This window comes from Meleagris gallopavo, chromosome 11, assembly GCF_905368555.1.
Source record: "Meleagris gallopavo chromosome 11, MGAL_WU_HG_1.1, whole genome shotgun sequence".
Lineage (NCBI taxonomy): Eukaryota > Metazoa > Chordata > Aves > Galliformes > Phasianidae > Meleagris > Meleagris gallopavo.
Window position 1 is genome coordinate 21,899,896 of NC_139414.1, and position 18,499 is coordinate 21,918,394.

General features: G+C 42.2%; 1 protein-coding gene and 1 long non-coding RNA gene across 5 annotated transcripts in view; one reads left to right on the top strand and one right to left on the bottom strand.

Annotated features, from left to right (window-relative positions):
- Nucleotides 1-28: 28 nt before the first annotated feature.
- On the bottom strand, nt 29-14,477 carry MLF1 (myeloid leukemia factor 1). 2 transcript variants are annotated; one of them, XM_010716993.3, is made up of 8 exons: nt 14,318-14,477; nt 9,642-9,804; nt 6,664-6,708; nt 5,250-5,339; nt 4,689-4,817; nt 3,466-3,625; nt 2,731-2,863; nt 29-1,813 (listed from the first exon to the last, which is right to left on the bottom strand). In XM_010716993.3, the coding sequence occupies exons 1-8, from the start codon at nt 14,362-14,364 to the stop codon at nt 1,708-1,710; spliced, it is 873 nt and encodes a 290-aa protein (XP_010715295.2). In that variant the 5' UTR covers nt 14,365-14,477; the 3' UTR covers nt 29-1,707. The 2 variants fall into 2 exon arrangements, with proteins under 2 accessions (XP_010715295.2, XP_010715296.2); XM_010716994.3 differs by lacking the exon at nt 6,664-6,708.
- Nucleotides 14,465-18,499, top strand: part of LOC109369539 (uncharacterized) — an 18,450-nt gene continuing 14,415 nt past the window's right edge. For 2 of the 3 annotated variants that reach the window (XR_014885478.1, XR_004160881.2), the window contains exon 1: nt 14,465-15,022. This is a non-coding gene — a long non-coding RNA (uncharacterized LOC109369539). The remainder of the gene's footprint in view (nt 15,023-18,499) is intronic. The other variant, XR_014885477.1, reaches the window with a different exon arrangement.

Consider the following 18,499-nt stretch of genomic DNA (forward strand, 5'->3'; position numbering starts at 1 on the left):
GGGTGTTCAGTAATCCAAACGCTAAGCATAAATAATAAATAGCTCTTTATTAAAGAATTGAAGTTTCAGGTGTTCCTATGTAGAACAGTTTCTTGCATAACATTTTCACACTGCTGTGCATGACAAAGTGATCCATCACGTTTGCCTCCTCCCAATATAATTTCACAGCCAGTGCTGTTCTCTCAGTATATGTTCACCCATCCCAGGAGCACAGGCAAGAATGTAAGTGGTCAGATGATGGACAGATGAATGCTCTGTGAATTAGAAGCACCCCTCAAATCAAAGATTTCTGCTTAAGTGACAGCATGGTAATGCTTTCTGTTGTTTATCACTGGGAAATTTCTGCAATGGCAGTGACAACTGCCCTTCAGGTTTGTTGGTTTGTGGGTTTTGTTTTTTTTTTTGCATGTTAATAAAGTACACCTTTTTATAGATTCCTCAGATTAAACTTACAGCTTATTTCCTTTTTAGTTGTATGAATATTAAACTATTTTTATCATACAAACAGTGTCTTTTTGAAGGCTATGCTGTCTTAGCCTTCAGTTCATAGCATTTACACTATGGCATATATGCTACAGCCTACGGAAATTATTTCCTCTACAACATGAGATCAATTCTGAATAAGACAGCAAACAAACTTAACATTTGTAATACAAAGACATTTCCAGTTCTCAGTCACAGCTGGCTTTCCTCATGAACACCAGACTCTTCCACCAAACAATAATGACAGAAGTACCAAAGGAAATCAAGTGTTAGATTTCAGGATCCTACTAATTAGCTCTACTAATCAGGGCAGAAGACATAACAGAGCTCACCTCAGCTGAGGCAGAAAATGGCTTCCTGTACAGAGGGATATTTTAGCTTTCTGGAACAGAAGAAATGGTGCAGCCATTACCCAGTTAAACTGCTGTCTGCTGAACCATTTCTCCAATGAAGAAGTAATAGTTCCATCTGAGTATTGTCACAGGATAACTGAAAAATACTACAGATGATCTTCAGGAATGAAAAATAATGCACCATCTCCAAAAGAAACAAAGGATCAGAAACATGAGAATAACAGCCTAGGGACAGAGAACGAGGGATGCAAGCACAATTTATAAACATAAGAATGTTGATAAACTAAAATATAAAGAAGTATTTGCTATCTTAGCATTCCTTTCACTCCTCTTTGCTTTAAAATCAAGATGAATTTGGGAATTCTGTACCAATTTACCGTATGATTTTAAATCTATATATGCAGTGCCTACAGTGTACTGTATTTCCTACTGATTGCTTCATCACCAAAACAATTATTAACTGTGGCCACACAAAATAGGAGAATTTACTTTCTGTGCAAATTATACAGTGTGAGGGGAAAAGGTGGTTCCACTGGGGTTAATAAACAGTCTGAGAACGGTGGAACTGTGGTGGAAAAGACGACTTTGCTACCCAAAGCAGATGTTTTAAATCAGAATTGGTGATAAACCATTAAAGTGCTTTTAAGTGGGCAGGGTTTTTTTTGTTCCTTTTTTGCTTGTTTCTTGTCTTTCTTTTTAAAATGACTTAACCTAAGATCCGAAGGTTTATACAACATTCAGCAGTCAAAAGATTAGAGTAGCAAGGCACACTAACACTAAAACAAGACAGATTGGTCATATGTACGTGTATCCTTATATTAACATAAGCAGTGCAGCACCATTTTTTCTGAACAAACTGCATCCCAAGGGACTATTTTTTGCTGCTTTTGATGGGAACATGTGTTCCTTTCACACTGAGGTCGTTCTCCATGGAAACTCTCGGTCCCCTGAAGCCCACAGATGCGAGTGGTTTCTCTCTGAAACAAAAAAACAACAAAAATAACAACCACCATACGATACAGGGATAAGAAAAATATACGTGTATGTATGTTTTTCATTACTTATGTGGAGGTCTACTTATTCTGTTTGTAAAAACAGACTTCACCTTCCCTCCAGAACTACCACCACGAAGTTGAACTGCTTCCTCCTCTTGCACAGCTAATGAAAAGAACAAAACAGCTTAGTTTGAAAAAGGAACTTGAAGGTAAAACTGCCTATGTAGTAAACCTGTAGGACTGAAAAGGTGCCAGAGGAAACGTGCTGTGTCATTTACCTAAGAGGAGTATTTCCCTTCTGCAACCTGTTAAAGGCATCGCACCTTCTACTGAAATGAAGTCAGAAAGATGGGGGGAAAAAGTCTGAAGCTTGGTGGACAGCAAACTATGCAGAGCTGGGTCCTGAGTTTAGAAACGAAGTGCACAACTCTATGCAAACTTTTCTGATTAGAAGAGGTCTCATTTGAAATTCAACTCAGAAGAAAGGATCGTGCCTTCCTTTTTACCAAAGAGAACAGATCAACTTAGTCCTCAATAAGCATTTTATCTTAACACAGCTAATCCAGTTACATTACAAGGAGGAGAGAGTGTTAACATTACGTGTAATTAAGCTAAGAGCACTGGCAGGCATCTCTAGGAAGAAAACCAAGCACTCCTAACATTTTTGCCTAGTCAATCACAAAGTAATTTGCACAGTCAAATTAATGACTTCTTCAAAGTTTAGTTCATAAAATACTGCCTTGTTATTCTTACAGTGTCACAGAAATGCAGGAGTAAAACATGCTATTCCTCCCTGCACTGCCACCAAGCATTGTTTGCTCATAAACAGATTACTTGTTACTTCAGAACTGTATTTTTATTCTGTTGCTAACATTTCCATAATGCGAAACTATTTTTACCTTCCTTGTCCATCTTCCTTCTGTATGTGTTGAATGCTGCTGTACCTTGGAGCATCTAAATTGCACCTGCTTCTCGATGGCTTGAACTTGGAAATCTCTTTCTGCCACTCCTCATCAAAAGACTGAGCCTCATCTGAAAAAGAGTGAAAGTTCCATTTTAAATAGATACAAACAGGACAGGAAAAAACAAACATCAATGAATATCAGGGTTTTGAACAGCGTTATTTTAGACTTGTGGCCTGCAAGTCTTTACATAACCTGCAGACCATCTCTATGGTATCTGCAAGAGACAACTAAAGCTTGTCACAGGTAGGCTTAAATTCAGAAGATTAAAATTGAAGTCAGTGTGCTGTATGGTTAAAACAGGCATCTGTTTTTACATCTCTTAAATACATGATTTTTATTACCAGTGTAAGCAGGATAGCCACATAATACACAGGAAATAGTAATGTTCTGTTAAATACTTGTTCAAAACCATAAGTCATTTAAGGTACCTTCAAATATGAATTAATATTATAATTTGTACTGCTTTTTTGTATAACACACCATTTAAGTTTAACTGGTTACGTTAGCCTCAGATTAGATTTTTATTGACTTAAAAAAAAAAAAAGCCCAATTTGCAGGCTTAGCACTTTCTGAGACTTAAGAAAAGGGACAGGTTTTCAAGCTAGAATTTCAAAACTGGTATGGGAGACACTAGTATAAAACACATCAGAAGTGCATAAAAGGACATACTTTCATCCAAGTTGATGAACTCTTGGTTCATTTCTTCATCACCAGTCTTCCTGTTCTTTGATTTTTTTACAACATGGGCACGATCACGGATGTGATGACCAATAGCCATTTTTTCCACTCCACTTTCAGAATCCTTGAGTGCTTTTCTTGTTTCCTTAACCTGTAAAAAAAAACAAAAAAAGAGAGAAATCAATGACCTTTGAAAAACAACAATAAAAAAAGAAGGTAGGAAAAAAATTAGTTTTCTCCTCCTTTTTTGAAAAAGTTAGGTGTTATACATTTTTCCAGCTGCCTCGTTTCTTATATTGGCTGAAAATACAGCACAGATCAAGTCTATTTTCTTCCTTCCATCAAAGATTAAACAAAAACATCTAAAAGGCCACAAGCAGCATACATGCTGGATATTAACTGTTGGGGGAAAAAAAGTCTAGTCTAAATATACTACACACAGACACGTCTTTAACTCTCCTTGACAACAGGATGAATAATAGCTGATGCCAATACTCTCAGCATGAAGGGACAACTAATTGCTAGGTTGGCATGTTGACCCAGGCAACCACTTATCACTGTGTTCATAAGTATATTATTAGAACCTTTTTGATAACCGAGTGTCTGCTTGAGCATGAACACATCCCACAGCCAAACATGCTCAACGGCCTTTACTGCTCACATATAGTCTTTCATGAACCTCGCTTCAGGGTTCAAATTCAAATTCAGATTTCTTAGCAGAATTAGATGCAACAGCTGCAATGAAGTCAATGAAAGGGCATCTTCATCTGAAGCATTACATAAGCACTTAGAAGTACTTGAGGAAAGGGTATGACTTGAAGCCATGCTCTACACGGATGGACTGCCTTTTGTTATCTTCTACTGTAGACAGATTTTTAAATGCACAAACGGTGAATTAATTACAGCAAAGAGAAAAACACTGGAGACCACCATGAGAAATAAGCAGTTTGGCACTCAATTTTTCCAGCTTTTGCTGGGCCTGCTGTTTGTATAGATATATAGTTCAGAGAAGCACAAATGACAAGGAAGAAAGCAGCACATTCGCATAAAGCGCCTTTACTGAAGAACAGTATTTAAGTAGACATGTATTTTTCTAAATTACAAGGGTAACTGCCTGCGGTAGAAATAAGCAGAGAAACCTGGGGTTTGGTATAGAAGTTCTTGCTCTCCAATAATTACATACCACCTTTCTGCTGCATCTCAAACCTACTTACACCTCCCGGAGCTGTGCGCGTCTGAGCTGAAGCTTGGAAAACTTTGGGAGGTTCATCTCCTACTTTGGAATATGTCATCACAGAGGAGGAGCTGAAGGTGTGTGCGTCTGGATGGACAGACAGGTCATCCTGCAAGCAAGTAGACGTCTTTTAATAACTTAAAGTCTGGATAATGCACTTCCTACATTCTACAATTATCAACAAGAAAACAAACAGCCTCTGAGAAGTTAACTCTCAGCCCTGGCACCACAGTTATGGCTGCTGAGAGCAGCCCCAGCACCAGACAGACCCCCACTCTTGCCCTGGCATTGTCTGGGCACAGGTCTCCCTGCATCAGGAACATGGCATAAGAAGTTCAGGCAGTAGCAAACTGCTCAAAAGCTTGCTCTGGCAGAGCTTAGTTTAGTAGAGAACAGATAACCCCTAAGACCAGATGTCCCATGTACAGTATGTAACGAGTTGTATAAAGTTGTAATTTTTTTCTCGGCAAGATTTTGAGTAATGTTTTAAACAGCTCTCATTCTCCAATATAGTTTTAAAATAAATGTAAAATAAACTTACAAATTTTCTTTGCATCTCCAGCATGCTGTTTCTCATATTTGACATCATTCTGTCCATTGCAAAAAAAGGATCCCCAAAATCTGCATCTTGCTAAAAGAAAACAGTTAAAATTATAACAAAGTTTGCTAATGTTTCAATTTGAGGCTGGATTTTGACATGCATTTATTTTTTCGGCAAATCAAGACATCAGTAGGGCTTTCACAGTCTGCAATTCATAGCCATAGACAAGCCAAAAGTAATCTTTATGAATGAAAAACTGAAAGCTAGCATGAGGAATTTGATTGTTAAGTGGGAAATATTGGAAAGATGGAAGTAAAAGATTTCTAATGCTCAAATATTAGAGTAAGCTCATATTGAGAGCACTTTGCACGAGCTACTGTTACCTATACACTCACCTGACTAGTTTCTGCAGTAAGAAGTAATGTATGACCCTCCCTACTTTACAAATCTGCTGAAGATCAAATTATCTTTGTCATGCAAATCCCTTAATGCATATGGAATCAGCCTCAGATGACACAGTTGTTCCTTTGCAGAAGAAAGTGGTTGTTCAAGTAATACACGGGCAACCATGGAAAGCCAGGAATCATGACTTGGGATTCTAATGGCAGCTTAATTACCCAAGGCAATAGATATGTCCAATAAAACATTCATTATTTTTACATAAGTGGAAAATCCAGTTTTACATAAGCAATGTTAGGCCAAGTTTACATGCAGAATTTTGTTAGTACAGCTTGCAACTGATGGCATGTACTGACTGTACAGATGAAAGCTACCTTTGGTGGAAAATAAGCCTAAAAATACCAAAGAGACAGACAGAAAAACAAAGTAGAGAGAGGGTAAACTATCCTAAGTGGCCATCTGGGAAGATAGCAGCGCAGTCCCAAATGAGCATCCTCCTCTGGGCTCCTCTCCAGCACAGCAGGTGGGGATGATTTTCACCATGCCTTCTCCCTCTTTCTGTGAACTTTCACTTGGGAGCTGCTCAAGTTCCCTGCTGGGCTGCCTGCTTTCTGACACCAGCAGCTCTGGTTGGAGTGTGCTAATCAGGTGCAAACACAGCACAGGGCTTTTTCAGTTTCAGCAAGAAGCTGCAGAGCTGGGAAAGAAAGGCAGGCTGCAGGGCTGCACACAGCAGGCCCTGAGCATTACAAGGTGCTACGAAATGCAAGCTTGCTTATTACAGGGCCACGAAGCTCACATTCCTCCAACTACTGCATATGGGCATCATTAGATTCAAAGTGCTCATTTAAATAACTGTATGTTTAAACACTGAAGATCTGCAATAAAGAAATACCCAGTACCAACAAGAGTGGGTTGCACGCACACCAGAACTAGCCTTTGTTCATGCTTTAGTTATGCAGACAGTACACGTTTTAGCAAAAGCTACACAAATTGTTTCTCCTGGGATACTAACCACTCTACCAAAGCTTGAAAAGGGCATGAGGGAATAGCTTGTTGCCTGGAAAAAAAAATTAAAAAGGATTCACATCTTTTAGTTATTGTATCTACCACGGGACAAAGCAGAAATACCTACTGCACCGTCACACACAGCATGTGATATTACAGCACCCTGATCAAATAAAGATCATTCCAGAGGACCTTGATAACTTGCAGTGTGCCACAACAACATAATATGAAGCAACCTGGGTTACAGCAGCAAAATATTTAAGCCTAATTATAATTTAAATGTCACAACAGCTAATGCTTTTAAGTCACATTCATATATAGGTACTGGAAGACCTTAAAGCTGGAAGTGGAGGGGGCTTGTATGACATAACAACCTGAGTGCTGAAATTATTGAAGATAAGGTACAGCAATTCAGATGTCGCCCACTTCTCTGGAAACACTTCATTCTACTCATGCAATAGAACCCCATCATTGGAAGTTGATTAAAAACAACAAATCAATAGCCCTGCTTCATGTAAATTTATGTAATTAAATTTCAGAAGGCTGGTCATTTTTTAAGCACTAAAATTCTAAATGATGCAGATGACCTGTTCACAAGAGCTCTTTGTGTGTTAGGAGAGTGATATAAATATAAAAGGTTTCTCTAAAATATCCATACATCCCTTACAACAAAATGAAGTGCAATTTGTCAGCGGATTCAAAGGTCATTGCCAAGAAGATCTAAGTCAATCTATCATCATATGTAGAGTCACTCGAAGACAAGTTCCCCCCTTCAGCAAGTTATATTCTTCTGCAGTTGTATAAATAGATGTAGCTATAAACACCAACAAGTACAGTTCCTGTTTGTCCAGCTGATATTGAATAACCCTATACGACAGGGTAATTAAATGCTGGAAAACAAATCAGTGTTTCTAGGAAGCTAAGGCTGGAGAGTTACATAAAAGCTTACCTAAAGAGTCTGGTTAGATGGAGTACAAGGCACTTCACCAGAGCTTTAAGTACAGAAGCAAGGAATTATCTGATCCCTCAGTAACTTTATCAACTCTTCTAGATTGTGGTTGTCTACCATGTAGTGACAGAAAACAATGTGATGGTATCGAGTACAAAAAGATACTGTCAGAAATAAAACTGGTATGCATAACAAGTTTACAAAGTCTCTATTTTACAATACATACTAAGAGCTGTTAGTCACCAACATTATGTATGACAGCGAGATGGCCTGCTGACCAAGCTTCTGTTGAACTGCAGTTCCCCACCACAATGACTAAAACTAAGACTGCCACAGAAATGCAAGGCAAGCTCTCAAGATATTCCACCCATTCCTCCTGCTCACATCCCTTCCTTCTCCTTCCCTCTCTCTCCAAGTGACTCAGTAGTAACACTAGAAACCTGTCTGAGAAATGAAAAGCCTTTTCAAGTTTGAATGATACAGTCGAAGCTACTGATGCACGCTAAGTTGTAACAATGAATGATGTGCCTTGCAAGGCAGTTTTTGGCAGCTACAGTTTACTCGAAGGAATCTGTAGGGATAATTGCAACAAAGTGTATTTTACACGGCAGTAAAGACATCCATTTTTTCCTACATAAAAATCAGTTTATATATTCTTAAGTGTTGGAATCATTTCTGAAGAAACGCCAGTAAAAGCAGTTCACTGACAACTATTAGGCTCAAGTAATCAGTGTGGAGTTTTCTGAGACATCTCACACCTCCCAGGTGAAAGATGAGGAACATTAAAAGATACTGAAAACATTTTTGAACAAGTGGAATTTTTTTTTGTGCTTATCAAAACAAAACAGTGCTCCTGTACCTTTAACTCCCTTCTGTAACCACAGGTAAAAGTATTCTTTACCTTATTGCTTTGTTGCCAACAGTAAGGCATGAGCTGTCCTAGGATATTAAGGAAAAAAGACCTGCTGCTTTCTGGCATCTCTTGAACTCAGGCCTAAGAATCAGCTTCAGCAGACAAAAAGATCATGCTCTAATTAGATCCAACAACATCTATATTTGAAACTAACCAGCCCCATATGAGCACAGAGGAAGGAATCTGGCAGTTACCCTTTGACACGCAGGCGACACTGTATTTCAGCTATGCTTATCAAGCTCTTAACATCGAGGTTTGAATAACAACAACCAAACCCAGCTCAGTTCCACAACTCCCTCTGATGTTTTGTCTTCCAACTTTTTTTTGGAATCAAGTGCTCTACACTGTAGCAAGAGACTGTTCAAAGTATTTAACCTGGTGGAAGGAAAGGACCCAACAGATGTACATCCTTTCTAAATACAGATAAAATTTAGCTGCAGAAGTAAAAGCTGTACTTGTCCTGCATGCCCAGCCTGTCGTAAAGGTACTTTATGTAAAAGAGATTGTTACCAACTTCTCATTTGCAGATGGTAGCTTAAAGAAATACCAGGTTCCATGAAATGGCCCTACTCTTTAATTAGTATATCTAGAGAAAACTTATTAAGAATCAGAGCAGATACAGAACATGAAGCCTTATCCACACCAAAGAAACTGAAGCAGGGCTTACAGTACCTGTGTAGGTACCACCAAGTGGTTGAAACACCACGTTTTGCTTCAATCCACTTTTAATGATGTCCAGAGAAGGCTCTGCCTTTGGACGCTTTTAAAGCCTTTAATAACGTTTGTTTCAACAGACATTTGATAAATATTTGTACTTCTTGTTCATGTTGTTAAACATTGAATATACAATATTTAATGAAATGAACATTTGTTTCTGTTAGAACTAAAAGCACAATGTGTTTGTTGGTGTTAAGCAATAAACACTTCAACAATGAGCCATTAAGGAACAAAGAGAGAGATTCACATCTCACTGTTATGAAACAAGCCGACCAAGGCTGCAGCAGCTGAGCCAGGCTCCATTTCCACTGGACCAATTCAGCAGGAGCGGGAGCACGAGGCCAGCTCTGTTACCAGTAAATGTAAATTATGCGTAGCAGTGCACAGAGATGAAGAAGTGACTTACTCTGCGATTTCCTCTCAGAGCAACCTGAGAATCCTGGCGTGCCCTTCGATCCGCCGCTCTCTCCCTGCCATCTGTTATGCTGAGAAATGGATCTCGGCCAAAAGGATCAGAAAAGCTTCTCATCATCTGCCGCATGTATTCATGGTGTGCGGCAAAAGGGTCGCTGAAAGAGACGTTCCACGCACACACAGTTAGGGGGGTTTATTCCAACTGATGTGAAATAGCCCTGAAATTCTTAAATCCCTTTTTTAAATCATTCTATATGGTTCTGCCCATGTTCTTTATTTTAACGGGACCCAACCGTGCTGTAATTTTTACCCTTTTGCTCCTCCTTCCCACCTCTCTGGTTGGGCGATTTAGCTCCTTCCTCTCAGATGCCTTCCTTGCTCTCCTGTGTTCTTGACTGTCCGTCCACCCTGCATTTTCTCTTCCCTCAGCTGTTCTCAATACTCCATCACTGGCAGCCACGTTTGGCTTTCTATCTGCCAACAGCTACAGAACCAACCTATACTTTATCACTTTTTAATATTTAAATATCAGGGATTGGAGATAAAAGAATACCACCTTCCACCCTCCCTGTCCTTAAAAGCACAGATAGTGCTCTACATTCAATCCAACTCCATCACCTTTAATTCCCCACCGTTGCTCCTTTTTGACTTCCCATTCCTCCACCTTCACAAATTACATTCTCACATCCCTTCTCACCACTTTGGAAGAATTCTTACCACCTCTTTGCTTTCCTGTTAGTCTCCCCATCCCTCTCTGCTTTCTAACCACTCAACATCTGTCTCCAAAAGTCTACAGAACCTCACCAGCAGTTCCAACGCTTGGCATGCAGGTAAGTAATAAGAGAGCAACACTAGCAATGTCTTAATTCTTTGCTTTCTTTAATTTGTCCTAGAACTAGAAAGTTCAAACAGAGGCCAGAAAAGGAATAAAGCACAAGATCTTATGACTTATGATGTTATATGAATTGCACTGCTGCCTCTGGCCCAAACACCAGAAATGACTACTTCATATAGAAAACATTTCATTTCCTCCCTTCATATCCAGTCTAATTTTCCCCTTTGCTGCTCCACCAAAAGCCTCTTTATTAACATCACCAGTCACTTCCCAGCTATGTTTACTTAGACTTTGTAGCACCTCATCTCCCTTCCTACCAATTTCCTGCCATTTCCCAGATGTCTCACACCCTCCTTCTCTCCAGGACTTTGCTGTGACATCGCTGCCTCCACAAAGGAGATTTCCAGGCTGTTCCTCCAACTCCGCAGTGCCCATCAGCTCCTGAAGCTGCTTTCCTGTTGCCCACCCCTCGCCTCCCATCCCACACACATCACCTCCTGGCAACTCTGATCTCTTTGCCCTTTACAGTCTCCTCTTACTACAAAGCAGCCTCTGACTTTATTTTTCCTTTTAAGTTAAAAAAAAAAAAAAGTATTAACAGATTCAGTTAGAAATGCAAAGCTAATTAATTTCCAAACAAGATTCTTAATCCGACAACATCCCTTTAAGCTGTGCATTTAGTTCACTCCAGTGCAGACAGATCGTTACAGTTCCACAGGAGCAGTTTTTCCACTGCCATAAGTAGACCCTAATCTACCCCACTCACATGACTGCCAGCTTTAACTTCAATCCCAATGCGATAAGCAGCTCGCATACAGCGAGCTTGCTGTCCACAGGATGAAGAACAGATGCAAACAAGTCACTGCACAGGCTAAGACGAGGGAAGCACGCAGGCCCTATCACAGCATAGGCATATTTCCACGCAGTCTCAACACCACAAACTTGAGATAGGTGTGGTTACCAGGACAAAGATGGATGAATTGTATTCCACCAATAGCTTAAACATAAGATTTCTCCCCAGCCTGTCCCGGTTCAGAAGTAGGTCACACAATTACCTACAAGCAAAACAAGACTCCATGGGCTTCATTTAGATTAAAAAAAATATATAAAATGTTGCTTTTAGTGTGCATAACACATAATCATGTGTCACCTAACACAGTCACACTTCATACCTTCTGAAATTCCTTGTGTCTTACTTCATCTCCTCTGGTCTCTTGGCCATTCACCTTCTCTTGCACACATTGCTACACTCATAAATGCATCCAAACTTAAGGATTTTCGCTTTTGTTTTTTGTACCTTTCAAAGAAAGTTCTACGAAACAATTCAGCAGCACAGCTCCTTACCACCACAGACAAGGATGTAGGATACAAACAGTGCAGCAACTGATTTAGGAACTGAGCTCCCATCTCCCTAGGCACGTTGTGAAGCCAGCTGTAAGATGCTCAGTGTTGTCAAGCTTCCAAAGCAGCAGTACTGAGCATTCAGAAGTTGGGCAAAACCAGTGCTAAGTCAGCAGAGAATCTCCCTGTAAGCTAAAGCTTCTAGAAGGATTAAGTGTATCCTCCTGATGTCACTGATGACCCAAACTCAAACCATAACTACAAAAGGAGTATGATACCCTTATAAAATATAAGCATCGATGTATTAGAAAAAGAAAAAAGAAAGGCAAAATCTCTTTAATAACCCTAACAGAGGATAGAAGATCTTCAGTCCTTTGTTCCAAACACGTTCTACAACAGAAACACGTATAGAGTAACCTTGTTTAGTTACCACTGGTCACCTGGCATTCAATCTGAAATTTTTTAGGGAGAAGTAAAAGATCCTTCTGATGAGACTGTCATGACTTCTGCACACTTTGCACTGTTGCATTATAGAAGTGATGGTGGAAAAGGAAAGCAGTTCTGTAAGGATTTCACATGCTGAATCTGTGCCCTTCACGTGTTAAACACCATAAATTTATCTTCCAAATTAAGTGCAGAACAGAACTAATTGGTACATTTGTCACTGCACAACTGCAGTAACAGAACCTGCACTTCTGTCTAGTACAAATATCACCTGACCTTCACTTGGCATTCAGGTGTCTGAAGGGATCAACACAGGAAACCAAAAGCAGAGCCTCTGAGGGCACTGATGTCTCAAATAAGCATGCTGATATGAAGAAATGCACATTAAAAACGTGGCAGTGGATGCTGCTAGCACATGTGCTAGTGAGCATCTCACCAAGATGCATCTCTCTGGGTAAGTTCTTCAGTGACCCCACATTTCAGCTGCAGGGTGCTATAATAAAAGCACAGTAGCTGCTTCCTACATCAGCGTATGCTCCCGTTTGGCTGAAATTCAGTATCCTAAAGCAATAAATTCACTTTGGGATTTTTGAAAACCAGGCTCTGCATTCAATACTTTTTGTTTTTGTTGTAGTTAGGGTGGTACATAGGACTGCAGTTGCAGAACCACCCCGAAGACGGGGCCTGGAGCATTAAGACAAGGGCTGTGCACTGCTAAGTGAAATACACTTAAACCCACTTGGCAGGAGAGCTGCAGCTCCTGCACCTGTCTGAGCCATCAGGCACAGCCCTGCTGGGCCTGGTGGGCACTTCCAGGACAGCTGCTCCAGATGGAGATGTTCCCTCTCAGATGCTATTTCCAGATCAGCAGTCAAAACTTCTCCTTGTGAGGCAGCAGAAGACTATTATTACACTACCTTGGAAGCTCATCTTATCTGAGGTAATAAACTCATTTCCTTAACTATATGTAAAGCAGATCAATGACAACGGTGCCAAGGAAATGAATCTCAATATCAACCTCTTATCTCTTTCACACACACTCCCTTCCCCTATCTCCTACCATCTCTTTTCCTCCAATTTTAACCCTCATCAGGAGGTTTAAAAGCAGCTACAATAAAACAGTGGAACTGAGTAAACAAGAAGGCAATTGTTGTTTCAGAGGATCACAAAAGCACACTGCAAATTACTACAAACGAGACAATTTCCATCATTATTCCCATTTCAATCAAAGGATCCGCACGGTCTTTAGCACGGTGTATCCTGGTATGAGTTGCTCTAGCTGCATATTTGTGTACTAATCAGCTTATCCAGTGCCAGGAAGGTGCTGCTGCAACCGAGCTGGTTCCCTTTAAGAGGCACAGCCTCCAAGGGGCACAACCTCAGCTCAGACACCCCGTAACTACGGGATGCAGTCAACAAACCCACATCACAGGGCTCCTATGCTACCCTTCCTTGTCCACCCACCCACATCACCCTGAGCTTTCCTCGTGATTAAGCTCCACGTAGGAAGCACCGTACACTAAAATGGCTTTATATATAAATATATGTAATTATTTGTGCTCCTCTGAGTTCTCACATCACATTTTGACTGCCCCCACTTGCAGACCAGGCAGGTTTCTGGCACTAAAACACTTCACACAGGTTTCTTTTATCACGAGAACACCTGGAATTGCCTTTAATACACGCACTGACAACAGGAGCTGAGGAACAGCCCCTCGTTAAATACAGATATCTTAAAGAGCCCAGGAAACCGAGAACACCCAGCACGGCTGCCCGCGTCCAACAAGCTTACATTCAAAAATAAAACACAAAAACCAACCCCCGCGACATTCAGACCCAGGAGCAGACGGCTTCTCCTCAGCGGATGCCACGTCTCGTTACCACAAAGTTCCTCAGGCGCTGCGAGGCACTGGAAGCGAACAGCACCACCCAACCGCTTCGGCCTTCAACCCCACCGCCGCCAACCGCCCCCCTCCCACGGCACGACCCTCAGAGACCCACCGGACGGACAACCCCCGACACGGAGCCCGCGGCGGCCCCACGCTCACCGGAAGAACGGATCCTCCTCGAAGCAGCGCCCCAGAGCCCCGAACATGGCTGCGGCCCCGCGCCCTGTGAGCGCCCACCGCCCCGCCGGTCCCTCACGGCGGCGCCCTCTCCCCCACGTGACGCGTCCCAGCGCCGCTATTGGCCGCGAAGGAGCGGCGGGGCGGGGCTGCCGCTGCCGTGGCAACCGCTGCTCGCGCGCGGGCCCGCTGCGGAAGGTTCGGGGGCTGAGGGCGGCGGGAGCGCGCGCGGAGCGGAGCCTCGGGGCGGGCGGTGCTGCCGCCAGAACGGGGCTGCGGGAGCCCGTTGTGCCCGGCGAGCGGGTGGGAGAGCCTTAGGAATAGTTTTACTTTTTTTCCACTAGATGGCAGTAAAATAAAGTCCCTGCGTTGCGAGGGAACGCCGTGTCCTCCCGAGCGTTCCTGTGAACGCGGCGCTCAGCTTGCCGCGCGGAGAGCGATGATCCCCAGTAAAAAGCATCGCGTTAACAGAAGCAATAAATAACCGAGAGCGACTGAGGCCGAGATGGGCCGAGAGCCAACCGTCGGGGCCTCTGACGGCGCGCTGAGGGGCGGTGACGTCACGGCCCTCACACAGCGACCCACAGCGCGGGGCTCTGAGAGGAAAAGCGGCACAAGGTGCGGGTGGAGTGAGCGCCTTGTGAGAATCCACCGCCGGCAGTGAGCTCCGGCCCGAAATCCTGTGAGGTGAGAGGGTATTCGTACCAGGAACTCAACCTGCAGAGACCAGGTCCTGGACACTTCATCCACTGATCACTTGTCGGTATATTTTGATTCACTGAGAGCTGCCCTGGATCAGTTTGGTGTTTACTGCATTTCATATTATTGCAGTTTGTAATACACGTATCACAGAATCACAGAACGGCCTGGGTTGAAAAGGACCACAATGCTCATCAGTTCAACCCCCTGCTGTGTGCAGGGTCACCAACCAGCAGCCCAGGCTGCCCAGAGCCACATCCAGCCTGGCCTTGAATGCCTGCAGGGACGGGGCATCCACAGCCTCCTTGGGAACCCTGCTCAGTTCCACACCTATTATGCAGTTCATAATATAATATTCATTAGTATCCATGACATGCTGTGCTACACTGAGTATTTATTACACACTCCAAACCAGCAAGGCAAGTTTGCATGAACATGACTGGCGTGTGGTTAACTCGTTTGCAGTTTGCCACCAAAACCTACCCAAATATATATATATTTTTTTGCCAGCATTTATTGCTGTTTCTGAGCACACTACAACCCAGACTGCACGCTGTGTATGCAGTACAGCCTTTTATGAATTCTGCCTTGCAATAACAAACCCATTACTTCTGTGCAGTGACAAAGAGGCAATATGGAGCCTTCCAACAGCTGCTGAGAGCACATTGCATCATCTGCAGTTTGTCACTTAACTTTCTATGGAGTCAGACTCCAGGAGACGAGATTTCGTTCTCAGAGTCAGAGCAGCCCCAAAGACGGATTACTGTTCAGATACCTAAGCAAAATGAGTTCCAGTTATTGTTAATTTTTTGGCTGCTGGTAGGAAGACGGGCCCTGTTAGAAGTGAGCTCATTATGAGAGGCTCACTAACACGATAAAGTCAGTCCTCTATTTGCACAGAGTGATACCTCTAATTGCTCAGGCCTTCTTACGGTTTGTCTGCTTGAGTTAGATTTCTTTTGTGTAGATAAAAAGACTTCTGTAAGAAATCACCTCAGTGCTACAGCACTGTCAGTCTGGAGGGCATCTCCAATGAGATTAATGATGTCTGCCTTAATATAAGAAAACTTTGCATAAATGAGATTATGGCTTCTGCTGAAACCTGCCAACTCTTATTCATTTGCTGTAAATATTATCTTTAATTAAAAGTTTTAAGGTATCTTGTTCTTGAGCTAATGAGATCTACAGTGATTTCCCTTAGGAATTAATTTACCTTCTTAATTCTTATTCATTTTGGTGATATGACTATTTAAATCTGATTCAAACTTCAGAGCTTTGTTGAACATATTCATCTAGAACAAAAGGTCATTTTGCCACCGTGACGTTGAGTTGGTATTTATAATTCTGTTCGCTCTCAGTTCCATAGGTGTTTGTTTAGGTTCCTGCCCCAAACATTTCCCACTAACACTTCTGTTTGTCTTAGCTGCTCATGCTGCGTGGCTCTTTCTGCAGCTGTTTCACTTCGACTTCTGCTTTCTCTTCCAATCCAGAGTAAAATCAATTACAGTGAGGCTGAAAAAAAGATCCCGATTGTGATCAACTTATTTAGAATTGCAGAGTTACGTAAGATACACTAAACTATGCGTGCAATTAGTGGGAAATACAGAAATACTCGACACTCTATCCATGTAGTCATCAGCCCCTGTTTTTGTACAAGGATTATGTCTGAGCAGTGGGCACGCTCAGCGCTTGAGGTGAAAACTGCATTACTGCATACATGTCTAAATAGGCAAAGTGCCAACCAGCAACGGGTTTGTGAGAATGTGAACCAGAACCACGTGAGGACAGCACACCGAAGGGTGCTGGCTGGATTTAAGACACCATTGCGATAGAAGACATTTATGTACACAGCCTGGCTCTCTTTGTGTTCTGTACTTAATTAGGAAATACCCTTTAGAGCTATCATCGTTTGAAAGGGGATAAAAACACAGAGTACTTTACATAGCCTGTTGTGGAAACCCATTGCTTGCTCTGTTCTTGAACTGCTGCTGGGTAAGGCACACGTTTTGTGGCACCAACTGAGCGTGTGTGGGGCTGTGCTATGTATAGGACCATCACTGACTCCTGCAAGTTGTTGATGGCCTTCCATTTATAACTTACTGCAGACCAACTTCCTCCCATCGCACAGAAATTAGAGGACTATCAATAATGCATGAGCTAATAAGTAATGCTTGTGTGCTGCTGTCTGGGCAGCAAGTATCATTTAGACTGCAGGAGAGATCCTCGTGTTGTGTCAGGTAGAGTGGAGGCCTTCCATACCTGCCAGGCTTCGGCAGCTAAAAGGATGGGATTTTTGTGTGTCTTTCAGGCGGCTGAAGGAAGTGGTGGAACTCATTCTGTTAGATTCAGAGAAATGTGAGAGATCTGCTTCCTCTTCAAAATCAATCTTTGACTTCCTTAACTTATTTGATAGCTGTTTACAAAATATCAGTGTAAGAACTGCAGGAATTGCCAGACTGGGTTACCCTGAAGTCTCTGTGGTGCCCAGTGTCTTATTTACAAGTTCTCAGGTCTGGATGTTTCGTAAGAAACCACAAGAAAGTGCACAGCAGTTGCGTGGGGCACAGCCTGCCCTCGCAATTGCTCATCATTGCCATACAGAGTTATTTCCAGACTGGAAATATATCCAGACAGGATAAACTTTTGTTTCTTTTTAGAAGTATTTTGGTGTTATTTATTACATCATCTATGTAAGCAATGAGCCCATTTGAGTTTCTGAGCTTTTGACTTTAATTACATCTTGTAGCGATGAATTCCTGACTTCAAGTTTTCATTCAGTGAAACTGCATTTGTCTTACTTAGCCCTAATGTTGTGTCCTGTTCTTCTGATCTTGTTTTTGTTTACCAGGGTGACAACTGAGAATATATATAAAATATATTCTCTACCTCCCCCCCCCCCACCCCTTCCCTTTTCTTTTTCTTAATGAACAAACGCTCCAAATACTTGCCTGGTATCCATGAGTGTTTATCACTGATTTCAGGATTTGGTTCAAAAACAATCCTTGTTTTAAATAAGCTCCATGGCCATCGTACACAGTAACTGCTGAATTATGAGAACTCTGGCAGCACACATTAAAGTTTTAAAGAACACAGGGAATTTCATTCCTGAGCTACTTCAGTACGTTGCAACTATCTCATTTTGTAATTCTCAATGGCCAGACAACTGAAAAACAGCTGTTGGTGAGGCTGAACTTGAGCAGTCTTCCATTTGGTGACAGATTGACTAAATCGCAGCAGCCGTCCCTGCAGGTGTTTGAGAACCACGCAGGTGGTGCTGAGGGATGTGGTCAGTGGGCATGGCAGGGGCGGCTGGGCCTGGGGATCCTGAAGGGCTTTTCCAACCTTAATGCTTCTATGGTTTTATGATACTCTTGGGGCAAAACTGAGCCAAGAATTCAGCCACCAGGCTGTAAGATCGAGGAAGGAGAAGTGCCGAATGTGTAGCATCACACCCCCAGGGGCTGT